Raw genomic sequence first — 25,176 nt, 5'->3', positions numbered from 1 at the left:
TCTTCAAAGGGCTTCCCATTGGTTGACATACTTTAGAGTAATGACTATGCAAAACTGCCCTGTGAGGTAAGTGCTCAAAGTATAAAGCTGTTTTCTGGCTTGCTTCTCTCCCTTGAGTTCATCACCCTAAACCCCTTAGAACGGGGACTGTATTCAAGCACTGCTACATAGTCCTGGCACGTTAAAAGCTGTTTCATGACAACATGGTTAGCAGGTGGGTAGTTTTGCTGCTTGATTTGTCCAGCATTATACTGTAAGTGAAACAAGTGGCTCAGCCTCCAGGCTTGGCAGGGTAGATGCATGTCTGCCGTTGTTAAGGCCTCATTCTTCTCTCTGAGCGTCACACCTTTAGACTTCAGTGGAGGCCAGAAGGCAGAATGCAGGCTTTGCACTTTGACTATAGAGTTAGCTTATCTCTCACCACTTGCATCTTGCTTTGCTGCTCTTAAATGCCACTCTTCATTTGGTAATTCTTTTTTCTTTTAATCCAGCCTTCAAGAATGTATTTCGTAACAGCTCCCATCTACGGGATAATTATGTGTAGTTAGCTGTACTCAACAGTGATGATTTCATAACATGCCACAAACAGGTGCCCATTAAATTCCTTTATTGGAGACAGAAACATTGCATAATTACAGATTTGATGAGGAAAATTGCAAATAGTGTAGACTGTTGCTACTGCCAGCAAAATACAGTTATTACAGGATTTATAGACATACAAATATAAAGTGTTTCTTTCATGCCAGATGGTCTGTACGTAACAATGCCATTAGGAGTGCTTAATTGTGCTTCTACAAAACCTTTAGAGAAGAATGAGGTAGAGTTTCCTTTAGTTTATCCAGTATTTTTTCACACATCTGTCCTTTACTGCTTTTATATGCTCAGATCCTTGTAAAATACCCAGTTAACTTTAACATTTGAGAAAACAGAGACCCTTCAGAGGTGTATAATTCTCCCTCTTTAAGTTGCTAATTTCCCACTACTGATATGCTACAATTCCAGTAACTACTACTGCACCCTTCTAAATGCCTCAAAGGTCAGGCAGATTGGGACATCTATCTTTCCAAATTTACTGCTTCGACACAAATTGTTTGCAAATAGCTTTAGATAAACCTCTTACTTGTCTCTGTCATGGCAAAGAACATTTTACATTCTGTCACTCTCTACTATCGTGGCCAAGCTAGAGTCCAAGCCATCTCCCCCAGGAGATGGAGGGAATAGATTGACTCTTTGTCAACATTCTCGACTATGGAATAGAGTTAATGATATATTTGTCTCCTACTTGCAGTTCTAGTCAACTACTGGGCCATTAGAAAATGAATATAAGTTATGGGAACAGAACAGGCCACTGACCTGTAGAAAACAGTTTCTCACTGTTAGATGATCTGAAGCATTACCTTGTTTTGATCTAATATTTTACTCTTTCATGACATATAAAGGTGTGTTGCAGCTTTCAGTTAAGATACTAGGGCCCTAGTTATGAAAATGTAGGCAAAGACGTAGATATTTAAGCAACTGATTAAGAGCATTCTTAAATAGCAATAGCAATCTACCATCCTGCTAGACATTTGGTATACCTGGGTAGTCTCTGTTTTGGACTGAATGAGAATGGTAATGACGTTCTTCTGACCTCCTGTCTTGACTGACTTGATGGGTGATTTTACTCTCATTCCTTAGTATGCCTGTTCTGGAAACAGAAGACTTTTCACTTTACTTTTTGCTCTGGCATTTGCTGCAAGTACTTAGTACTTACTAAAAACCCAAGAGTGCACTAGTAGGGTATAGTACAGAAAAACCCTATTACTTCACCTGAAGAGGTCACAATTCTAGTGGTGACCAAATCATAATGAAGAGGGGATTTGGCATACAGGAAGAAGGTGATTACATAAAGAATAAGAATGTTTGCTTTCTTCTCATAACCTACTGAGACACAACAGTTTAAGATAATAGTTCAGTGATACTATATCAGAATTCTAAAATGAAAAGCAAAATTTCTGTAAAAAGGTGCAAAACTTAAAAGATTCCTTGTTCATACCTTGATCACTTTGATCATAAAATGAAACAAAATCTGTTCCTGCAAGATAGTACTGCCTGAGATAACTTCTGAGCTCCTCCATCTCACACTTAAATGACTGCTCTAAGCTTGACAGAATCAAGTCCTATAAAGAGTTAGCATTATTAAGAGAACCAGCTCTTGGAAACTTCCCCAACTCTTGCTTAGCAAAAAAAGCACTATGCTTATTTTATCTACTATTCCCTGCATACCTCTTTGGTAAAACCCAAAAATGACCAGTGTTGGAAAACCATTTGGAACACTGTAGTTAATTACTTCCCAAAGTTGTCTTCTCTTTTTCTACCTAAACTTTATCCAGCAGATAATTTGAAGACTGTAAAATTCTGTATCAAGGTCTTAAATCCTCCTTAAGATCTTCCTACAAACATGAAATTTTAGATTCTTTTTTTTAAAGCATGGCATGAGAATTCAGGATTGTAGTAAAAATGAGACACAATAAAGTTTTAAGATAAGCACAAATTAAGTTTTAAGATAAGCAAACAGTATAAATTAATGTTTAGAGAGAGGGATGAGGATCTAGCCATGCTGGTATTACTAGTGAATTTAAACACCATTATTTCTAGTAAATTTGGGTATGGTTAACAAGATTTATTTCTATCTGAGCTACTAATTCCAAGAATTTGTTCCAAATCTAAGGCTTGACTATTCTAATTGAGTATTGTTCCACATCTGCTAAGCCCTAGTATACTTGACCATTCTAGGTAATGGCTAAGTCAGTTTTGTTTATGGAACTGGGGATATATTTGCCAACTGTGCTATAGATGGCACTCAGATTTTGCATAGTCAGGGAAAAAAATTCTGGAATTCCCAATAATAACCATCATGCTTAAAGCAAGGCATGGACAGAAGGATTGACAACAGTATTTTTCACCAATGCAATACCAGTACTCTCTTTTGCTATTATGACTAAAAATACAAATACTTATTAAGAAGTTACTTAGCTTAAATGATTTAGGACCTACGAGTTACTTTTCCAAATCTTGAGGATAGTGACAAAATACAGTAAAACACGGCTTTTTGACACTTACCAGTTGCTAACTATTGCAGTTCAGAAAATTTGTAGTGAAGATTGATAAAGAGGTCTGTCTCAGTGCTACATGATGAAGTGTTAGTTGTTAGTTGTAATCTAATGACTCTACATTGAGAGGTAAAATGCTTTCTTCAAGCATCATTTTTAAATAAGATAGCACTGTTTGAGAGGTGGAGGTAAATTCTCTTTTCAAGATCTTTCTGTATGCTACTTTATATTCTGAACTACATATTTTACTTGTTTATGGGTTCATACAGAAAACCTTAAATTTATATCCCATTCAAATAACATTTTTCTTCTGCATAACCAAGATACTTCTACTCTAAAGCAATCCTTGAAATACTTGACTTTACAAGGCATCCTTCTCTGCTGCTTAAAAAGCTTTCTGGAAAGCTTATTTGATCTGTAGTGAAGTAACTTTTTATGGAAAAGTTTGGATTAGAGTTAAAAGTTGTATAAGTGGTAGTACTACTACTCTGCACTTACAAAGAGGTTAGATAACTTGTCCAGGGTCACAAAGTCAGTGGCAGTCTGTTCAGGCATTACATATGCAGGTGGTAAAGTGCAATTCTGATCCCTGAACACCTGCAAGATGAACAAAACACTTTTTTTTTTTTTTAAACTGTCATACTGCTAAAAGCAAAAAGAATGCAAAATTTGCTTAAATGGTCACTTTTATGTAAGAGACTAAGTGGCATCATGATAGGAGACTGGGGAAAAGGGGCTGCAAGTCTGTGTGGAAGGGAGAAAAAGACAGCAAGGAACGACCCACCTCAGGGCACACTCAGCCATCATTTACACCTGCCCACCTCTCAGTATATGAGCCTGCCACTAGAACATTAAAACTTACCATCAGTAGGGTGAATCCCATGCAGAGAGAGCCAGTGTGCCATAGTCTGGCAGGCTGTGCTACCATATCTGTATTCTATTTCATAGGAAGGCACTATCAACAGACAGTTCACACTAAGCAATCTGTTGAGATTATGCAGATTGTTTTGGAGAGGCCATTGAATTCAAGAGGGTTCCTCCTCTAATTAGGCAGCTATGAGATCAGTCCCAGCTGTTTTTCTGTCTAACTCCTTGGAAGACCATGCATTAGACAGACATTTCAAATAATTTGCACTCCAAATGACTCTTTCAAATATCATGTTTTTCCAACTTACCATTCTTCATGCCTGAGGAAAAATAAGCATAAAATAAGCATACAGAAGAGGATCAATGATACCTCTCTGTTGAATTAGGTAAACCCTAACCAACAGTTTATCTAGAAAGAGAAGGAGTGGAGGACAACTGCTTTTTGGCTTGAAATAGTTGAACAGGTGTAAACAACGGCTGGGCAGAAAGATCTCTCTCTTATCTTCCTTTTGTCTTATCAGACTTCCTGTCTATATCCCAGAAAAATCACGTTTGCTTTGTGCTGCTACAGACTGAACAGATTATCTACCCTAAGCAGGAACCTTTATTAGCATTCTCACCAGAGTCTGTCACTGTAAATTCTCAGCAAATTTGCCCTCATTGCAGTCAAGAATCTAGTTAAGTAATGCCAGTTGCTGAAGCCATAACTCTTGGCATCACAACAGCTTATATGAAAAGCCAGTTTCATGAAAAGTTCTCTCATTTGAAGGACTTCTTTCCTACACATGAATCATGCTCACCAAACTGAAAATTAAGGACATGCTCAATACTGAAAATAACAATCAAAAGAATGAAGGGAAGAAAGAACATATGAAAATTAGAGTTCATTATTATCATTTTAAAGTACCAGTGTTTGTAAAACATAAGCATGTGAAAGGCTGAATCTCATTTGATCAACCCAATTAAACATTAAATAATTGCAGCCAATTATGCAAATATCACACAACAATATTAATTTGTTGATCTTTTTTGAACAGTCTCAAATTCTCCTAATGTTAGACTATCTTATGTCTTAAATGATCAATTAGCAGCACCATAACTAAGTGATGAAGAATGGATAATTGCCTAGTTATGATGTACCATACTCTTTCTATGTAAATCTGTTGCAATTAAACAAATAGGGCACATGGAGAAAAGATGTGCAGATGTTCTTTTACAATCTATTATTAGCTCAGGGAATACCACAGTTCCCTCCTAAATTTTACAGGCAAAAATAGGGAGAATGCAATAATAAATACTCACTATTATTTACACATATTGTTTCTTTCCTTTGGTTAACAGGATAAAAAAGCAGTGGCATAATGCAGGGTAAGACAGCATGCAACATCAGAAGAATTTCCTGTATTATACTGACCAGTCAGCTCCCTTATTTAGGTTTTAAAGTTTGAAATCTAGAACCTATTCACCTGCATCCCATTTGGAAACAAGCACAGCTTTGAGATGACATAGCCAGAGTAAAGCAATTAACCAAAACGTTAAAGACAACAGTTAACACACATACGCTACATGTTTTCATTCTTCTCTGCTAGAAAAGTCTACACATTTCTGTGGGTCATTCCAGTTTCAACTCTCATCATTTTGAAGTCTCCATCAGCTCAAAATGTGCGGTAAAAGGAAAGGTGTCTCTCTGGTCAGTGCAGGAAACAGTGCAAACCACAATAAATGAAACTGCCTGGTTTCCTCACATTGAATTACTTGCATCCAATTTAAGAAGAGTTTTACACAACTTTTAGGTTTACACCGCAGTAAAATAATTCTTCTAACTGGCCCTTATTCATTCTGACTAGTGAATAGATTATTGCTGGTATACTGACACCTTTATGGGGATTTTTGATATATGATACGTGTTAACTTTATCAACATCCTGAGATGTTAAGGTATCATACAACTACTTTGCCATGCATCTGAAGTTATATATTTCCACTTTTCCTTTTGCTGCTAAATCTAAGATGACCGTAAGGGGACAGATTAGATAGTTCAGTAACTGGAAGCCACATGTGGTTGCTCATTACATAATCTTTAGAGAGCTCCTCGCCACACTCTAGTTAAAGGCACTCTTCAGTTATGATACTTGTCTCATTGGATAAAACTCTCTACCCCACATTGCATCTTGACATATTCCCCATGTTATTTTTTCCACCCATCTAATTAAATAAAAAGAAAGACTATCAGCAGCTTATAATACATAGTAAGATACTGCACGAGGACCAGCACAAGATACAGATTCAAATGGTCAGAAAAGTAGATGCACAATACTATTGCTACTGTAAGTGAAACAACACTTTGTGCTTGCAGTTGTATTCTAAAGAGAAAACCATCCAACAAATTTTAACAATGGTTACGTTGTCAGGGAGAACCTTCAACTGTTCTTCATTAAAAGATCAGACTGGACTGCAGTGAAAGACAGTAAAAGTCATTATTTGAAGGAGCAAAAGAAAGTGATGGCTAAGTGGGGGTTGTCTTTAAAATCTGTCCAAAAATGAACAGGAAAGCCATAAGGATACTTTTTAGCAGTTGCATAAGGCATGAATGGTCTATTAGAAATTATATTTTGCTTTTTAAAACTATGTTAATGAATGCCAGTAACTACAAAGGACTTACAAAGCATGGGAGAGATACTGTTGGGTCTTCAAAAGAAATAAAGTGCTAAATATTTCCCTTAATACTTGCGCATCTCTACTGCAAACTATAGAAATAAATGTTTCACTTTTACTTCTTATAGGACTCCGTTGGCGTCAATAAAGTTCCACCAGTTTTACACAGAAATAGCACTTTGGAACATTGATACAGAATATGGTGATCCTTTTTGGCAAGAGATATCTTAAAGCTGTTTGACAGAACTGTGTGCAAAGAGAAAGCTAATAAATATTACAGTATGATCACTACTGAACGCTTGCAGAAGTTATTTCCCTAAGTATGGGCTACATGCTCTATATTGTTTCCAAATAGTATCAAGACTGCATGTGAGAGAGTAGCTGTATATGAAGTATGTGCTTAACCAGAAAGAAATCAGGGTTTGAAGGAAATCTCTTTCCTTCTTGTGCCAGATAGCTTCTGTTGACAAGATAGCTTGTTCCTTAATAGGAAGGCCCTATTAAAGTACATGTCTGTCAATGGAGGCTGGATACATTTCACAGCGAGTCGTGAAGGGGACAAGAAAAATATTTTGGTGATCTAAATTATGTGACTGGATGATGAAAGAAATTCCTCAATCCAAAGGTTTGGTTGCTGTGAAGAGCTGTTCAACTTTCACAGACACAGTTGTCTAATCTTATTTTCTAGACATTCACCTGGAAGGCAACACTGTGTCTGCAGTGCCCAGCTCTGTGCTAGGCCAGACAGAAGGGTAATTCTTGTCTCAGCAGGGCCTGACCCAGCCCTATAAATGACATATGGAAGGATGTATTCAACTATTAGAGAGGTATGCACTGCCCAAGCAGCCACTACATATCCCCATGGAGGGAAAGGCAATAGGCCAACAGAGAGCCTATTGCAGGCTAGGTTGACTCAGAGAATTTTAGCCTAAAGGACAGAGCTGTTATTTGACAGAGTATGCATGAGGGGATCTAGAGGGCTATGCAGACTCAGGAATCTCCCATACAAGCAGAGAATGAAAGGAAAGAGCATATGTCTAAACTTAATTGTTTCCCGAACACAGAGCAAAAGGCAGAATAATGTCAACAGAACCCTGTGGCCAGCTAACAGGCAACATTTTTGTGTTATATGACAATGTGCTCTGCTGGTGATGGCAGTTAAAACAAACCAAACTGAAGAGCAGTTGAAGAGCATTTTACAAGTTTTCAAACTGTACATAAGACACAAGGAGGCACTAAGAAAACCATTAGGAAAGTTCTATTGCTAACATTTAGCACCTCTACCAAGAAGACAGGCTTTTACCAACAGGATTACAGTAGAAATCAAAATGATTGTGTTCACATTTGCCAGATTGTGGAAACAATCATCCTGGGGAGCAAATTGGTACAGAAACTACGCTACGCACAGGCAGCTACAGAAGTTGTCATTATTCTTGTCTGTTCTGTCTGGAGGGTCTGAACTCTTCCACCTTCACGACACCAGCACTGCCCAATCGCTGTCTTCTCTTCCATACTGAAATGAAGCAAAAATGGAGTTAAAGAATAGAAATTGAAAGTAACAGCAATTATAACTTCCTAGGTCTATCCTCAGAAAGATTCATATCCACCACCTCGATAGTAGTTTACATTATTTCTTATGCCTTTACTTCTGCCTTTGATTTGAGCAAAGCCTAAAGACAGCTTGAAGCTTTATCCATCTTCCAATAAGTAGACTAGGAAGAGGTGATACTGATACTCACTAGAGATGATACAGAATAGTCCTGCTTCGCTAGAGCTTTCCATCAATTTAATACAGTTATTCCCTGAGGTGAGTTCACTAATTCATGCATAAGTATGCCCCTGCTCAAGCTCCAATAAACACACACATTTGTTTTTATTTCTTTTTATTTTCAAGGTGGCTTTTTATTACAGCATTCTGATTGAATGTGAAATAAAACCCATCACAAATACCACAGAGTACAATCAGAGAGAATTGTAACCCAAATAAGACAAGTCATCTTTCCATACGCAAACCAACAGGATCATCAGGCAGAAACGAAGACAACCTACCACCTGGAGCTGTATCTCTTCCAGGGGAGGATACAGTCCCAAGACAGCACTTTTGGTTGTTAAACTGGTTCCACGTTCTAAAGCTCTTTGTCACCAGTCCTGTAAACAATGCTCCAGCAAGCCCCAAAAATGCACATAGGGCTCAAGTATGTAACTAAAGCAGAGATGGACAGACTAGTGGCAGATCTAAGTCGGGAGCCCTTTCCCTCATAGTACCATGTTCAGGGAGCTTGAAAACACTTTTCAGCAGGGGAATGAGGACTGGTTTTAGAGGCTTTATGTAGGCTGAAAAGATCACTTTTTTTATCACTGATGATAATTTCTCCAGAGAGGGTAAAAGGAAGTTCCTCCAATCCAGGTTCTGCATCAGCAGGAAAGGAGATAAAGGGACATTAAAGCAGGGAAAAGACAACAGCTCCAAATCAGGATGAGCCAGAAAAACACACTTCCAGATCCACAAAGGAATGATGTTCAGTGTGCTTGTGTTTTACTCTTTACTCCAACAGGTAAAGCCTCTAAATTACCTCCACATGTCACATCTACTTTTTCTTTTCATTACTAATTCTGCTGCTCCTGTTCTACAGTCTGCGATGTGGTTGACTAAATACTGGTATGGTGCTACACAGGACCTTGGATGAATTACTTGTCCAAAGGATTTCCAGCTTACATTCCCAGATGTCAGTGTAGTTGCCTTGGGAACCAAGGAAAAGCAGATGTATCATTAGTTTAACCACAAAGCACTGGACTACTCTCATGTGAGGCAATTTTGTTGAGGATGGGAGCAAAGGAATTAAAAAAGAGATGTCTTTGACCTTCATATCACTGCTTCTCAGAGAAAAGGTGGGACCCCTACCCCCCCAAATCAGAAAGAAGGTAAAGGCCAGGGGATTATTTGTAAGTTTTGCTGGCTTTAGGTAGTAGTATCTTCTAATGCTCTGATGCTGACTTCAGAAATTGCAAGGGCTGGTCTGAGTTGCCATTTGACTAGGGTTTGAACCTGCTTCCAGAATTAAAAGAGGAATGAAGATGTTATAATACAATCAACATGTTTTCATTCCAGAAATAAAAGCAGATTTATCTTCCTCTTCTGATTCTGTCAAAGACATTGTGACTTCAGGCTAGTCAATCCCATTCCTCTTTCGCCCCCTCCACAGGTCCTGCTTTGTAAAAATTAATACATACATTCTCCTTCCCTGGTTGTTTTCCGCTGACCTAACCATTTAGATTGTGTAACTTTGAGAAAGATAGGGTTTTTGACTAAATGTCTGTTCACTGCTGTCTTGACTTCAGTGTTTAAATGTATGTTGTATCATGTGGTATAAACAATATATCTTACCTTCTATCCATCCCTTCCAAGTTGCATCCTGATCTACCCTTTAAAGGGTATAGCAAAAGCTTGTTTATTCTCAAGGCATGGAATACAAAACCACAAAAACATCTGAGTGGTATTTCGGTGAGGATATTCCCAGAGAAAAGAATCTCCTCTCTGAATCTTCTAACTCAAGCGGTTATGGAAGACAGTGTACTATGACTAATTCATTCATAAGCACAACATTACTGTATACAATGTAAATGATTTAATCTAAAAGCTTTATCAGCCTTTAGTAATCATTATTTCCACTCAGTGATAGGAAGGGAAATGTATATTGCAGTGCTACTACTGTCTCTCTCAATTGGCATGAGAAATGGAATCAGTTCTGCCCATGAGTTTCTAATTTGTCACTCTAGCTCTAGTTCCACTGAACAGCTGTTCAAATCTAAAGAAATCCTGTTGAACCCAGAAGACTTGCAAAAGAACAACAAGCACCATGAAAACAGACTTGGAAACACAATAATGAAGATAATCTGAAAATGTGAAAAAAGCATGTATTGTACACAAGGGAATCAGTATAATGATATTGGTTACAGAGCCCTGCACCTCTTGGTTACAGGTTCAAATGCAGGACAATGTTGGTACTGAGAATTTTTACTTTTTTACAAATGTCCATCACCCAACATTAAATGGTACATTGCCTTACTTCAGGCAACAGCACAGCACAGCACAGCACAGAGACAGAGCTGTGTTTGGCTGTAATTTCAATTGCATTTTATTCTTCAGAACTTGAACATTCTTTGGAATAACAGCCGCAGACTGTCCAAATGATATGACAGTAGTCCCATGGTACTGCAAAGTGATCTTTTTTTTTTCCCCCTCCTGGTAGAATATATAAAAGGTCTTTGTGAAAGATCCTGAAAACGCCTCTGACATTTTAAGAATATTATATATTCCATTTTGTGTGTTGCAGCATTGTCTTCTGTATGACAACCTGGGGTTCATTTGGATATGAGCTCATCTCTCCACAGAAAGAAATGTGCAGAAACACAATCAGCAACCACTGATTGACTCTTAAAGAGGAAGCAGCCACCATTCTCTTTAAAATCATGTTTCTGATGATAAAGTGTTCTAATTCTCTTGGCTTTTTTAAAGAAGGAAGAAAACCCAGAAGTAAACATACACATAATAGTCCAGCACTTTTCAGGAGTGATGGATTTACTCTTGGCATGTAACTAATGAACACATGGTATGTACATAGTTGAAAGGCAAAAAGGTCCATATGCATAGTTGTGAAGTGAAAAGATCCAAGAAAGATAATGGTTAGAAGCAATCCACACTTTTTCAGCTTCCTCCTGAGCCTTGGTTGGGGTGGAAAAGCAGGGTGATTGGGGAGGGCATGGGAGGAAGCCTCAGGAAGCAGGCTGGATAAATTTGTCGTAATAATCCACTCACTATCGACTGGCCAAGGGAGAAAGACACCTATTCCAGTGTTTTCTTCTGAAACAGAATTCCGGATTTCATAAGCCATTCTTCTAGAGAAGGCACTTACTTGTCTCATGACACACTGCTAAGGCAGTACCTATTCCCACACATAACACTCAACAAGGTGCTAGAACTGGTCTCAACTCTTTCTGATGCTGAGCGTTCCATGACTGCAATTAGAAGTGATCACTGCAGACTGAAACTGATCACAAATTGTTGAAGGCCCTAACATATATTGCAATAGCATCACCTAGACTTCAGAAGGTAACACACGAGTTACACAAGTGCTTTAGACCTTAAAGATAGATACTCGACATACTAACAAGATGGCTTTAATACAGAGCAGAGCACTATGGAAACAGTGATCAGTATGTATCACAATGAAAAGTGTGTAATAAATCTGGACATATGACAACAAAAAAAATAAAGTGATGGACATTAACTGTTTTTTTAGATATTTGTATTGAGCACTTGGGATGAGAAAGATGAAATAAAACTGTGGTATGTAGTGGGATTCTGGAGAAAGGCTACTGTGTACTCATATAGTAAGAAGACAAAAATGTTACAAGTAACTGAGCTGGGAACATCGAATACTGAGCCTCTCTTTCCTCTCAACAAATAATAAAATCTAGAACCAAAGGTGCCTATGCTTCTTCCTAGCTATCAGTCCTACTGTTTGAAGAGAAAGACCCAGACCCCAAGCTGTTACAGTTGACACAGCTGAAACAACAGAAACATGATGGGGGAGTGTCTCTTCTTGCCCCCATGAATGTTGGCTCAGCCACCAACACAAAAGGTACCAGAATATCAGGAATTCTTTCCTCCCTGAGTTGCAGCCAGAAATGTCCAATACTATTCTATAGAAGAAGAGATGATGATCCCATGTCACCTTCCTAGTGAAGAACAGTCAAGTGGTTGTACTGGGTTTGCATGGCAAGGTTTTGGTAGCAGGGGGGCTCCAGGGGTGGCTTCTGTGAGAAGCTGTTCGAAGATTCCCCTACGTCCAGCAAAGCCAATGCCAGCCGGCTCCAAGACGGACCCACCACTGGCCAAGGCCGAGCCCATCAGAGACAGTGGTAGTGCCTCTAGGAGAACATATTTAAGAAGGGAAAAAAGTTGCTGTGGTACAGAAACTGCAGCCAGAGCAAGGAGTGAGAACATGTAAGAGAAACAACCCTGCAGACCCCCAGGTTGGTGCAGAAGGAGGGGGAGGAGGTGCTCCAGGTGCCAGAGCAGAGATTCCCCTGCAGCCCGTGGGGAAGACCATGCTGAGGCAGGCTGTCCCCCTGCAGCCCAGGGAGGTCCACGGTGGAGCAGATCTCCACCTGCAGCCCGGGGAGGACCCCACGCCGGAGCAGGTGGGTACCCAAAGGAGGCTGTGACCCCGTGGGAAGTCTGCGTTGGAGCAGGCTGCTGGCAGGACCTGCGGACCCATGGAGAGAGGAGCCCACGCTGGAGCAGGTTTTCTGGCAGGACTTGTGGCCCCGCGGGGGACCCACGTTGGAGCAGTCTGTGCCTGACGGACTGCACCCCGTGGAAGGGACCCACACTGGAGCAGTTCGTGAAGAACTGCAGCCAGTGGGAAGGACTCACATTGGAGAAATTCATGGAGGACTGTCTCCCATGGGAGGGACCCCACACTGGAGCAGAGGAAGAGTGTGAGGAGTCCTGCCCCTGAGGAGGAAGGAGCAGCAGAGACAATGTGTGATGAACTGACCGTAACCCCCATTCCCTGTCCCCCTGCACCGCTAAGCGGGGGGTAGGTAGAGAATTCGGGAGTGAAGCTGTGAAGCTGTGCCCAGGAAGACAGAAGGGGTGAGGGGAAGGCGTGTTAAGATTTGGTTTTATTTCTCATTACCCTACTCTGGTTTGACTGGCAATAAATTAAGTTCATTTTCCCTAAATTGAGTCTGTTTTGCCTGTGGCCGTAATTGCTGAATGATCTCTCCCCCTCCCTATCTCTACCCACGAGCCTTTTGTTATATTTTCTCTCCCCTGTCCAGTTCAGGAGGGGAAGTGATAGAGCAGCTCCATGGTGCTTAGTTGCTGGCTGGGGTTAAACTACAACAGTGGTCTTGCTGCATCATTTGAGCTACAAGTCTTGGGCAAGGGGGAAGAAAAAAAAAAAAAAGTAGTTACACTGGAGACCAGCAGCTGTGAAATGTAAAAATATGTAGAGAAACAAGAGTACAAAAGAACCACTGAAGTTATATGAGATAGCCTGACTTCCCTTTGTCTAAGACTGCTTCATCCTACTTGAATTAAGCAATGAAAAAACCCCACAATGAATAGCAATGGATTTAAACTTGGACTGCAATATAGCACAAACCACTGAATACATAACATTACATAAATGAATCTGCTTATCATGGATTTTAGGTGGGTCAACATATGACAGCAGACTGCAATTCATGAGTAGTTTTTGTCTGGGGTCTCATCAGAAGAACCCTGTGTCAGATTATTTCTACACACTAGTAAAAGGCCTGTAAAATAGAAAGAAAAATAAATTTTAGGACTCTTTCTTAAAAAGTTCTGCTATTTTATGGGATTCATAGAGTTGCTATGTGGTACAGTACATCTCACAATTTTTCAAGAAGATTCTTAGTTCAGGGGTTACTGGCAGGAATATAAGCATTTTAGTAGCAAATCTAAGAACACCTTGAGCCAAAAGCCAAGAATGTAGAAGAGTAACCATCAGACTTGATTTGAAGAAATCATGACAATACTGCCAAGCAGCTGCTACCAGATCTTAAATAAAGGGGCTTGTAACTTGCTGAGACCTGCTCCTATTCCCAAATCCCCCACACCATAAACTATGCTAAATAAGTAAAAGAAAACAGGCAACTAAAATAAAAAGGGCCATCACTTGCTGCTCATTGACTTTACCTGAAATGGTATAGACTCCTATGCCCAGACATGGAGGTCAAGCACTGATTCTAAACAAACTTTGACATTTAGCAAATCACAGAGGAAGGAATTGTTTTAAGAACAAGAAGTGACTCTATGATTGGAAAGATGCTGAGAAACAGAAATGGTGATCAGTTGGCTGCACCCAGTGAGTGCTTACTACTTCACCCATCTCTTTATTGGTTAGCCTATATTCATTTGTGATCATGGTTATTCAGATGCTTCATAACGCTATTTTTTCCCCTTAAAAAGGAACTTATAACAACAGTACTGGATTTCACTGATAACAGTAATATCTTATAACTCCCATCCAGCTTCCAAGATGAACAGGGAAAAAAATATATTTTATCTTGTTAAAGAAGAGAAAGAACCTTACCTGGATATCACTCAGCTTATTCAGGAAACGGGTGGTTAACTGAGGTCCATTCTCCATAGTTGGAATGTGCAAATGCTGACATTGAATAAAGAAGTGGGGGAAGGGAAGGGAGAGAGAGATAATAACATGTAATAATAGCTTTATATACATATGAATACCTTAGGGTCACCAAGAATTTTAACAAATATTTATCAAGCTTTCTAGCCCTCCTTATAAGTAGGCAAAGATTGTCATAATGTTTTTTATAGGAGGGCATGCTGAGCCAGTGAAAAGTTACATTAGTTGAACTGTTAAGCTATTTTTAAACAAAGGCTAATCTAAGCCTTCCAAAAGATCTGTCCAAAATGGAGGGTATATTGTACAGGCAAGAGTAGTAACATTGTATACAGTATTTTATTTCAAAGTATACCATGTAGAAACACAACAGGTACATTTATCGTACTTACCATCACTCAGTACCTTGATGTCTCATATTATTTTAGCATCTGATAATATCAATACATTTATTCCATCTTGTTAATTCAAGAATTATCACCTAACAGACATTTACTGTACTTGTCATATATAATGGAACAAAGCACATCCATATATGCAGCTGCAATAACCCAGCCTTCTGAACTAACTTTGTGCTAGCTAAATAGCATCAAGTCAGCTTAACAGTCTGAATGCCTGTGGAATTCCACCTGTGCAGGAGAAATCTCCCATATGGTGTATAGTAGGTGGAAGCAGCTGTGCACCCTCCTGAAACCGCTCTTCCATCAGAGCTGGGTTCCCTGCAATGAGGGGTGAAGAAGAGATGAACTTGAAAAGGAAAGAATGCAGTGGCTCAGAAATTCGGTTCCCTGGGCAAGTCTTTCCTCTCACCTTTCCCAGGTGCCTTAACTTTGGAAAAAATTTTCATTAAAAGAAACATGGGAGAATGTATTTTTGTATATTTTCAAACAGGCTGGGAGGTGGAAAATATTTTTTTATTATTTTTCCCAGGAATTGAGATTTTATAATTTTGGCTATTAAAAACCCCCAAAAGATGAGAGGGAAAGTTCTCTTCTGACAACAGAGCAGTAACTCACTTGGGAAACAACATACTGACAGCGTTCATCTTTCCAGGAGCCTCTGGCAGCACTCCTTTTCTATCTTACCTGTTTTTTGCTTCAGCTGCAATTAATTAATGATAAAATTCTGAAGAAAGAAGGAAGAAAAAAAAAAAAAAAGAGAGACATTTTCTTACCTTGCCCTTATATAAAATTTTAGAGATAGGACACACAACACAAGCTGTTCCAGCACCAAACATCTCCTTTACTCTGTTCTCTTCCAAGGCAGCTGTCAGGTCACTCATGGTGATGTATCGCTCAGATACTTTAAACTCTTCCTGCACAAGAAGAATCAACCATAATAATTGTAAAAAGCTTAAAAATGGTTTGTATTTTTGTTTTCCATTTTGAAACATCTCTAATTGAACAATTAGCCTAGTGGCAATCAGTCAAGTTTTGGCTGTGATCTTGTGATCTTTTCAAACCTCCCAGTATCACACAAGATAGACTCTAATCAAAAGAATGACCTTCAAGGAAGCCAGTGGTTTGCCAGATACAATGCTGATGATTAAGTGGCACTTCCCTCTGATTTGGTACAGAATATCAGTATTGCATCAGGGAACAACACAGCAGAATTTGTCATGGGTTATGTGACACAGGATCTGACTACTCATGGTCTCTAACATGCTAGAGTTTGTACAAAAATTACTCAATTATGTCAAGAGATCTTCGCATCCCACTCAGACAATTCCTAAGCAAAATACATTCTGTTAATTCCACCTGCAATGCCAACTAGATGTGATATATTTCTTTAATCCCTGGTGAAATTTCACACTGTAGCCTGCACACAGCTGTCTCATACAATAATTAACTGTACTGCAGGTATGAGTAAAGCAATTCACACTGAACAGTCTTAACATAGGAAGTGTCTTACCTTCTACAAGTGCTGAAGAATGCATAGCAACTGATTGAGGGGATGTGTTTAAAGAACAAAAATAAACTTCAAACTTTGAAATTTTCATTTAATGGATTATGTGGACTTTATTGTCCTATCAGACCAAACTAAAGCTGAGCCTTTGTTTTAGATACAAGCTTTTTAACACGAAAGAGAGATGCTTATGATAGCAGAAAACATGATTAGCTCTGGATGGGATAGTATTTGGAGAAAGAAGCAGGGGCACCATGTAAGCAGAGTTTCAGATACGTTAGGGAACAGAGGTCAGGAAGAAGAGAACAACCTTTGTGAGAGTAGAAGACACCTAATTATTCAAGAGGACTGAGGTGAGAGTCTGGTATGTCACAAACAAGCCCTATCAACTGGGAATATCTGTCTTGTAAAGGAGACGGGACTGAGAAGTGCGCATGCATATCTGCACTAGGGAAGTACCAATACTAATAAGGACACATAAGAGTTCGGTGCAGGTCAACAGGTGGCACACATGCACCATGAAGTACATTCCTAGCTCTCTTCACTGCAAGTTAGATTTAAGTGATATAACTGTGACTGTATTTCAAGAAGCCTTTCAGTTAGAGGTGGCTGGAAGCTGAGTTAATACCAGGGGGTAAGTATCACACATGCCCCTGTTATTCCTGTTACTCCTCCCTAAACATAAGCCTGGCCAAAACCAGGAGACAGCATACTTGGCTTGATGAGCCTTTGACTGTATAGTATTCTTATCCAAGCCGCAATAAAACCTTTGAATACAGTGCAGGCAGAGTGAACAGTTTGCTGGATTTCAAGATATGAGGTAGTCCCAAGCGTTCAAATAAGTACTTGGATGGCTATACTACAGAACTGGAATCTGGAAGCAGACAGATGACTTCAAGACTGTGGCTGGATTTTAGGCTGCATGCTAGTTATTAGAAATAAGGGTGGAACCATGAGAACTAAGTGGAGAAATAGTGTGCTGATGACTGAAGTATAGCTGTGGTCATGCATGGTAATTGTTTGTCTCCTTGCTTTAAGTTGCTTGTACCAGTGGATTTAATGAGAATTTTCATGTTAAATACTACACGGAGCTACTTTAACAAGCTTGGTATTGTTCTGTGTGACAGGTGTGGGTATTCTGATGATGTTGCTGGGAATCTATGAATTAGCATGCCCTTAGTTCCCATTTAGGTTAAGGGATTTGACCAGATCAGTTGAACTTCAAGATACTGAGCACCAGGAATGCTAACTTTTGTTGATGTTATAACATGATAGTTGAAACCATTACTGCCAAGGTCAAAATACTCACCCAATTGCGTGCCAGATCCAAAATGCTTTGTCTTGTCACTCCTGGAAGGATGATGCCATCTAAAGGTGGGGTTGCCAGTTCATTTTCTGTCAAACACAAAATAAATAGAAACACTGGTTGAAAAACAAAGAAACAAAAATAATGTTTACTGATATTACACCAAACATGAAAATTAAAAAGAAGTTGAATGATATCAGAAATGTTCCCTACCCAGCAAGATGCAACTTTTATCACAGTTCTATAAGAACACAAGTTACACAAATTCAGTTCCAATAAGTTGTTGTTGAGTGTTTGGAACCTTTTGAGTATACTTCAGTGAGTGGGGAAGAAACTTATTTCATACACTAATAAATACATGTCGAAAGCCTAGTAGTAGGTTTTATTCCTCAGGTTATTATGGATTCACTGTATAACTACTGGGAACCGTTGAATGGCCCAGTCTTTGAATTCAGAATAGAGAGGCACAAGGGAAAGCCATGCCTAATAATCCCAGGGCAGATCATAACTTTCCCTGAACTGCTTTACTTAATTTAGTAATATGGGGTTCATTATACCTACCTCATAGCATTAACATGAAACATCTACCAGAAATTTTGAGGCCCATTTACTGAACAAGCAAAGCAGTGGAAACCTTGCCAAATGCATCTTGAGAGGAGACTTCCTTAATGATCTTTTGTCTTATTTTTCCCCTAATTTTCTCTTTACACAAAAAAAGCAGTCCTAATAAAATTCCAAAAGCATCAACAACTCAAATTGTTCAACTAGTTGTTTGTTAGCTTGTTTTTCTTGTTTGCTTTTAAAAAAAGAACATTAGATAAATGTTCATCTAACATAACTAATGAAACAGTAGATAAATGGTAATCCATACTTGGTAAATACTTAAATTATAACACAAAAGTTTTTATGTAGTCTGTGTTCTTCCATCTGACCTTTGCAGCAAATCACAGTTAATCTTTTTCATTTTAAACCATCACTTTCATTTTAAACCATCACATAGCATACTCAGTGGTTTCCATTATCAAAGAATACTGAGCATTTACTCTTTCTGACAGCCAGGCTCTTTTAAGACAGTCTCAAATTTGCACTGAGAAGTGAAGACATCCACAGTCTTCCAGTAATACTCTTCATATGTTTTTTCCTAACCATTTTCTCTTCCCAATGAGAATCCATTATCTTTCTTTACCTTATAAAGATACTAACCTGTGCATTAAATCCACAAACCATTAAGGTTTTTGATTCCTTTTTTACCTAGGTCACATAAAAGGACAAGATATGTGTCTTCATGTTTTTATTATGCCCCCTTCTCCCTACCCACTAAAGATCACTGAATCCAGGCCTGTTTGAAGCAGTCTTAAAGGAAAAGCTGTCTTAAAAATGTTTCGATAGGTCCTGTGAAAACTTGCAGCTGGGTAGAAGAGAGAAACACGGTATTCATCCTTGGACTGAGAGAGCAGGTTGAGCTCAGCTGCTTAATATTCTGTTTTCAGCAGTCAGCTAGATAATTATGTGCACAAACACTGCCTGCCAGCCAGTGCATACACTGCTCCAGACTGACTACAGCATGGCACTCTCCTGCTCTGCAAGAGGGTGCTTTGGGAGCTGGGGTGGGATAGAGGAAACGGAGGATAAATAAATGGAATTGTTCATCGAATCTGCTACTCACTGTCCATTCTCTCAGGAAATGTCTGTTACTTTTTAATGCAGCCAGCCCTGGATTTATTCATTTGGACTAGAAGTTTTTCTTACCTATGGTTCCATGTTCCTTTTATGAGGACCCATACACACATAAGTAATAGATGTAAACTGCCATGCCAAAATGTATAAAAAAGCTGCCCTAGAACAGGCTATATATTCTGCTCTGGTTTGACTAACCAGTAGTGCCATTCCCTAACCTATCCCAGACTCCTAAGTACAGCAGTAGTCTCTTCTTTCTCATACAGTCAGGAACAATAGCTTTTCCTTTTCCAGTCTGTCTAGCATCACTCCTAATCGTGATGTGTGTCTGGTCCTAATTCTGGCACACCTATCAAAAGAAGAGGACTTAAAACATTTTCCATGAGCCACAGGGCTCACCTGATTCTGAATACTGAAAACATGATGTTCTCCATTTGTGACCCAGTCATACACAAGTAAGTGCTCCCCTTTCTCTAACAGAAAACTTCAGATAACGTGGACCTTAATACCAAAGACTGTAACTACACACCACATGACGTTCTCTATTTGATGATGTTGCCACAGATCTTTGCCAGAAGCTGTTTAAGCTCAACAACATATATTAATTGATTTGAGATAGTTTGAAAAGGTGCCAGGCCAAACCTGCCACCAAACAGCACTGAGCAGACAGGACATGGGAGTCTCGAAATGTTTCAAACAGCCTGCTCTGTACAATTTTGTCAAGTACACATATGATGCCTACCAGCCTGGGGCCACCCAAGGAACACCTGCTCCCCTGGTATCCGGCAGAGATGATAATGCTATACAACATGGCATGCCAAAAAGCTCTTCCTCTCTGTGAGTTGATGCCAAACCAGGCTCCATATGACATCAGTTTGTCCATCTCCAAAAAAACAGACTGTGAGCTCACAGAATCCATTTGCCTTCTGAATTATTTTGATGGGCTAGAAACCTTAAAATATAGAGTAGCAAAAAGGGGGGGAAAAGCATTTGAAGGAAAATGTCAGGGTTTCTCTTTAGTTAACTACTGTTATTGCTACAGTAGTAGCACTATCAGTCCAGTACCCCATTACAGCAGGCATGGTATAGGCATGCTGTAACAATGGAACTCCATCAGAGTGTTTAAAGAGATTTTTAAAATGAGGTCTTGCATATTACACAGCTTCAATTTTTACACACCTGTATTTTTGAACATGTAGCAGATAAGATTCCAAACAAGGGATGCCTTCAGTACTAGTCACACTACAACAATGCTGAGAAATTCACCAACACATATTTTACCAAAATGATAACAGATACCAGGTGAACTTCAGGGTCAAGGAAAATCCAGCAAACCCTGATTTCACTAGTATTAACAGCTGACTTCCTCTCCCAGTTTGCTCCAGACCTTTCTATTTCTCTCTCCATATTTCCCTCAGGCTTTTCTTCTACTCTCCCCTCACGCAATCATTCTGTCTTTGTATCTCTGTCAATTTACTTTCCTCAATCACTTTCTCCTCCTTTTCTTTGTCTGGCATCTCATTCATCTGCTGCTCTCCCCTCCATGCTATTGCTATGGCTCTCTATTAGAGCAGAAGGTAGATCCTTATTTTGTTAGTAGCCTACTTGTACAAGATACTTCTGCAGCACAAATAATCCTCCACCTACAGAACACTAAGCAAACTTGCCTGATATTTTACCTGACTGTTCCAGAGAATCTTTTAACCCATTTATTTAATTACATAACCATTTATGTAAGCTATTTTGAAGTGGGCATTATTAAGCCCCATTTTAGTAACAGCAAAAAAATATTAAGTAATGCCTGAATGCTATCCACAATGCCTTAGCATTAAAGCTAGAAGTAGAGCCCAGATGGTTCCAAATCATTCTGAAGAAACTGAATTTTTGGAAAGTGCACACAGATTACATAGTTAGCAACCTTCAGGGTGGACATATGTTTAAATTTTAAGGTTTTCCATAAAGTCAAGCCTATATTCCAGACAGCAGAACAGACATTATTAAAGGAAATTATTTTCAATGTTAACAGCTTCTTGGGATTGTTATGTTCTCCGAAGAGGCAGGTGGAAGGGACTGTAGGGTGACCAAAATTTTCACTTTGTGAACATAAACCGTAAATAGTACTTGATGTATGATAACACTCCTGTATTTATGCAACAGCAGGGATCCAGATTTGGTCATTATAAGCCTCAGCCAGAGCAGCAGTGGGCATACAAGAGCAGCATGGAACATGTCATGTTATTTTACCAGAAATTGAATAGTTTCCTCCTCTAATCCCTCCTTGATGTTACAAACAAAACATTTTTCCAGGCTCCTCCTGCCACCTAAGACAACATGTCATGTTTAGTCACAATACTGTAACTAAAAATATATGGCAAAGGCTTGCAAGAAAAGCCTACTCTCATTAGAAGCATAGATGTCCTTTAGTCTAGGCTTTACTGGGCTAGGTCTTTGATTTGTTATAAAGCAAGTAGAGCAGTCCAGACTGCTGAACACACAAAGAAGGGCATTTTCCTTTTGATGATGATCTGCAATTTCTGTTTCACTATTTTTACGTTAGATCCCTCTCTCAGCTGCAGAATTTGCATAACAAAACAAAACCACAGAACATAATGGCAAACACTTTTTAAACCACAATGTAAAGCCATAGGCAGGTATGTGATGACACACATTGGCAGCAAGAGTGATTCTCAACCAAAGATATCATAAATTAAGCATTAATCAACACACTGGGAGACAGCAAAGTGCTCCAATGATGCTAATGACCATGTCGTTTGAAACGGCAGGTTTGCCAGTATACAGTTAGCTTGGGTGGCATGAATTACAAGTTGTTTGCTACCGCCACCTCACAATAGTACTATTCAGTAGTGCACTGGTAACACAGTGATTGGCAGATCTTTGGAACAGTACGGTGCTGCAGCTGGATAATTCCAGCATATTCCTGGTTTAAGTACAATGAGAACATTGAATTCTAATTATGTCCCCCCTTCAGCGTCCTTTCCCTGGGCAGAATGATCCAAAATCTATTTTCATGTCTCTCCAGCAAAGTTACACAAGGCATGAATTTGGCCATCTAGCTACACTGACAAAAGTGCTGCTATAAAAACAACAAGATTTCTCATATTTATAGTTTCATTCACAAGAATTCACAGACTCATTCAACACTGAGGGAGTAACATCCCTCTTCTTACAAAAGTGGTAAAGATTTTGCAGAAGAACAAGTAATGAAACTGGAGACAGGAGTCAGGTAGCTGGACTCCCATTAACCACACTATCCAAAGCACACTGCTGTCCCCACAGAATGTTGCCTCTGTACTGCAGCTGAGCACTGTTAGAAAAATGTCAATTTTCAGGGGTACCCATGGCACTATGTTGGTATCTGTCTGAACCCTGCATCTGCTGCCACAAAAAAATTCAATAACACTTAATTTTCATGGAGGGCCAGCACTCATGGAAGTCAGGAGGTGTCCTTTTATTCACTTGCCTATACATTAGCTTAATACTTTAAGGACTCAGTCTCATGTATTCTTCCAAACCAGTTCTCAGTTGCAGCTATCACTTCTCAAGCACTGAATACTTGCATGCCCAATGGGTGTTTTTGAGATGCCTAAATAGTTGGCTGCTCATTAACTAGACAGTTTTCTAATCAGCATGTACGTTGCTCAGAGATGACTGTGGGTACAAAGAGGTAAAAATGGCTTCAGGAATGATGGTATATCTTGAAAGCACCATTTGAGCATTAGTGATGTGGAATGCTGACTGCCATGTTTCTCTCTCTCTCTCTGCCTCCACTGGACAGAACTTCAAATTCTTCAAAGAAAGAGCTGAGTTCTTCATCAGTTGGATGCTGAATACTTTTGGCTATGCTTCAGGAACATTTGACTTGCCAGAAAGCGATGATGGCAACTAGTCCTGCCCAAAGCCACAGAGGTTGAAGAGTTACACAGCCATATGGTGTCTTCAGTATGTCTGCATTGTTTCTGACCCAATGCCTCCTTCAAGATCAAGCATGCTGCTAGAGTTGACACCAAACCTACAGTGTGACCTTTTGTATGGCTAGACTCTTCTGAGCACGTCGACCGGCCCAACAGTTTAGTATGTTATCAGCAGGCAGTACTCACAGCTGCTCCAGAATCTCCTCTTTCACAATGGTATAACTAAGAGTCACCTATCAGTTTTCAGAAGAGAATAGAGATTTTCTTGTTAAATCATCTTCATTAAAAGGTTTATGATCTGCACTCTAATAATAATTCTGTGGATTATGGTCCCAACTGTCTACTCTGTTAAAGTTTTTGTGTTTTGTGTTACTATACCTCCATCTTCATTTATCCAGTAGAGAAACAGATTCATTGTTCCAACTTCTGTTATCTGGTGATCTTCTCCATAGAGCCACAAAACCTGCTGGCAGCCTAACTCCAGGGCTTCTTGCTGGGCATAAATAGAAGAACCATAATTCCTTCCAGAAACAAAAAGAAAGAGCAAACAGTTATGAGTATCTGGTTGGGTATTTTCTCATTTCTGTGCACATCTACCTTACGAGCAAGTGCTCTGCACAGTCACTGCTTGTCCCTGGAATATTTTCATTGGAAATACTCTACTAGCATTTTACTAGATCATTTGTATCTACAACCCAAAAACTTTGAAGGGCTGAACAACATCAGCAGCTCAAACATATCCATTGAAATAGTCTTAAAAAAACCTCTTGTTCGATTTTCTGGACATTCTAATCATTGCAATTAGACACCTTAGGAAAGTATTTCTCTTTATTTAGCAGTTGGCATCCTGGAGAGATAGCAACAATTCCCATCCAGTTCATGGTGTTAAAAAAAAGCAAAACAAAACCATCTACCTCATCTCGTATATGTCAGATGAACCTCTTGGAACACAAAAATCACCAGAGGCGAGTGATTTTCTAGTAAAAGATATTCACAGAACTAGCAGCTTCAGGAGCTGCAGATGGGCCTTGTTGAATACCATATCTTTGAGGAGCAACTGTTTTCCTAAAATGCTGCTTATGGAGTGAACATAACTGAATAAGATGTGTTTACTCTGTACCTGCTTTGAGCGGGGGGAAACCCTTTTTGCTTCTCATGTTCAACAACCATCAAGACCCAAAGTCAGCAGCTCCAAAGTGCTGACCACACTGGAGTTTTCACCTCTGGGCACAAATCAAGTCAGCATTGACTCCAGACTATTCCTTTTTTCACAGCTGACATATGAAGGACGCACAGGACACAATTAATATATTTCTAAAACTAAGCAAAAACTCACAAACAAAGAGTAAAGGTCTCAGAACATCAGACTGAATGAAGGAAAGCTGTTTTCTTGCCCTTTGATTATTCTACTAGCTCACTTCAGCAGCATTTGACAACTACTAACTTCCTGCCTGGAAAAGAAACTCCCAGGTAGAGACAATAAGCTTCATTTAAACCAAAGACCAAGGATGTATAATCAAGTAGTTTATTTAGCCACATCCAAGTTGCTTGCTCCAGTCA

General features: G+C 39.4%; 1 protein-coding gene across 2 annotated transcripts in view; it reads right to left on the bottom strand.

Annotated features, from left to right (window-relative positions):
* Nucleotides 1-590: 590 nt before the first annotated feature.
* The window catches only part of BCAT1 (branched chain amino acid transaminase 1), a 67,403-nt gene continuing 42,817 nt past the window's right edge, over nucleotides 591-25,176 (bottom strand). For both annotated transcript variants that reach the window (XM_030040967.2, XM_030040968.1), the window contains 5 exons: nucleotides 23,995-24,137; nucleotides 18,011-18,096; nucleotides 15,971-16,111; nucleotides 14,743-14,817; nucleotides 591-8,126 (listed from right to left, as the gene is read on the bottom strand). In XM_030040967.2, the coding sequence (XP_029896827.1) occupies nucleotides 8,085-8,126; nucleotides 14,743-14,817; nucleotides 15,971-16,111; nucleotides 18,011-18,096; nucleotides 23,995-24,137 (487 nt within the window). In that variant the 3' untranslated portion in view covers nucleotides 591-8,084. The remainder of the gene's footprint in view (nucleotides 8,127-14,742; nucleotides 14,818-15,970; nucleotides 16,112-18,010; nucleotides 18,097-23,994; nucleotides 24,138-25,176) is intronic.

Source organism: Aquila chrysaetos, chromosome 17, assembly GCF_900496995.4.
Source record: "Aquila chrysaetos chrysaetos chromosome 17, bAquChr1.4, whole genome shotgun sequence".
Lineage (NCBI taxonomy): Eukaryota > Metazoa > Chordata > Aves > Accipitriformes > Accipitridae > Aquila > Aquila chrysaetos.
The sequence above is the reverse complement of the archived record's forward strand: the minus strand, read 5'-3'. Positions and strand labels throughout refer to the sequence as shown.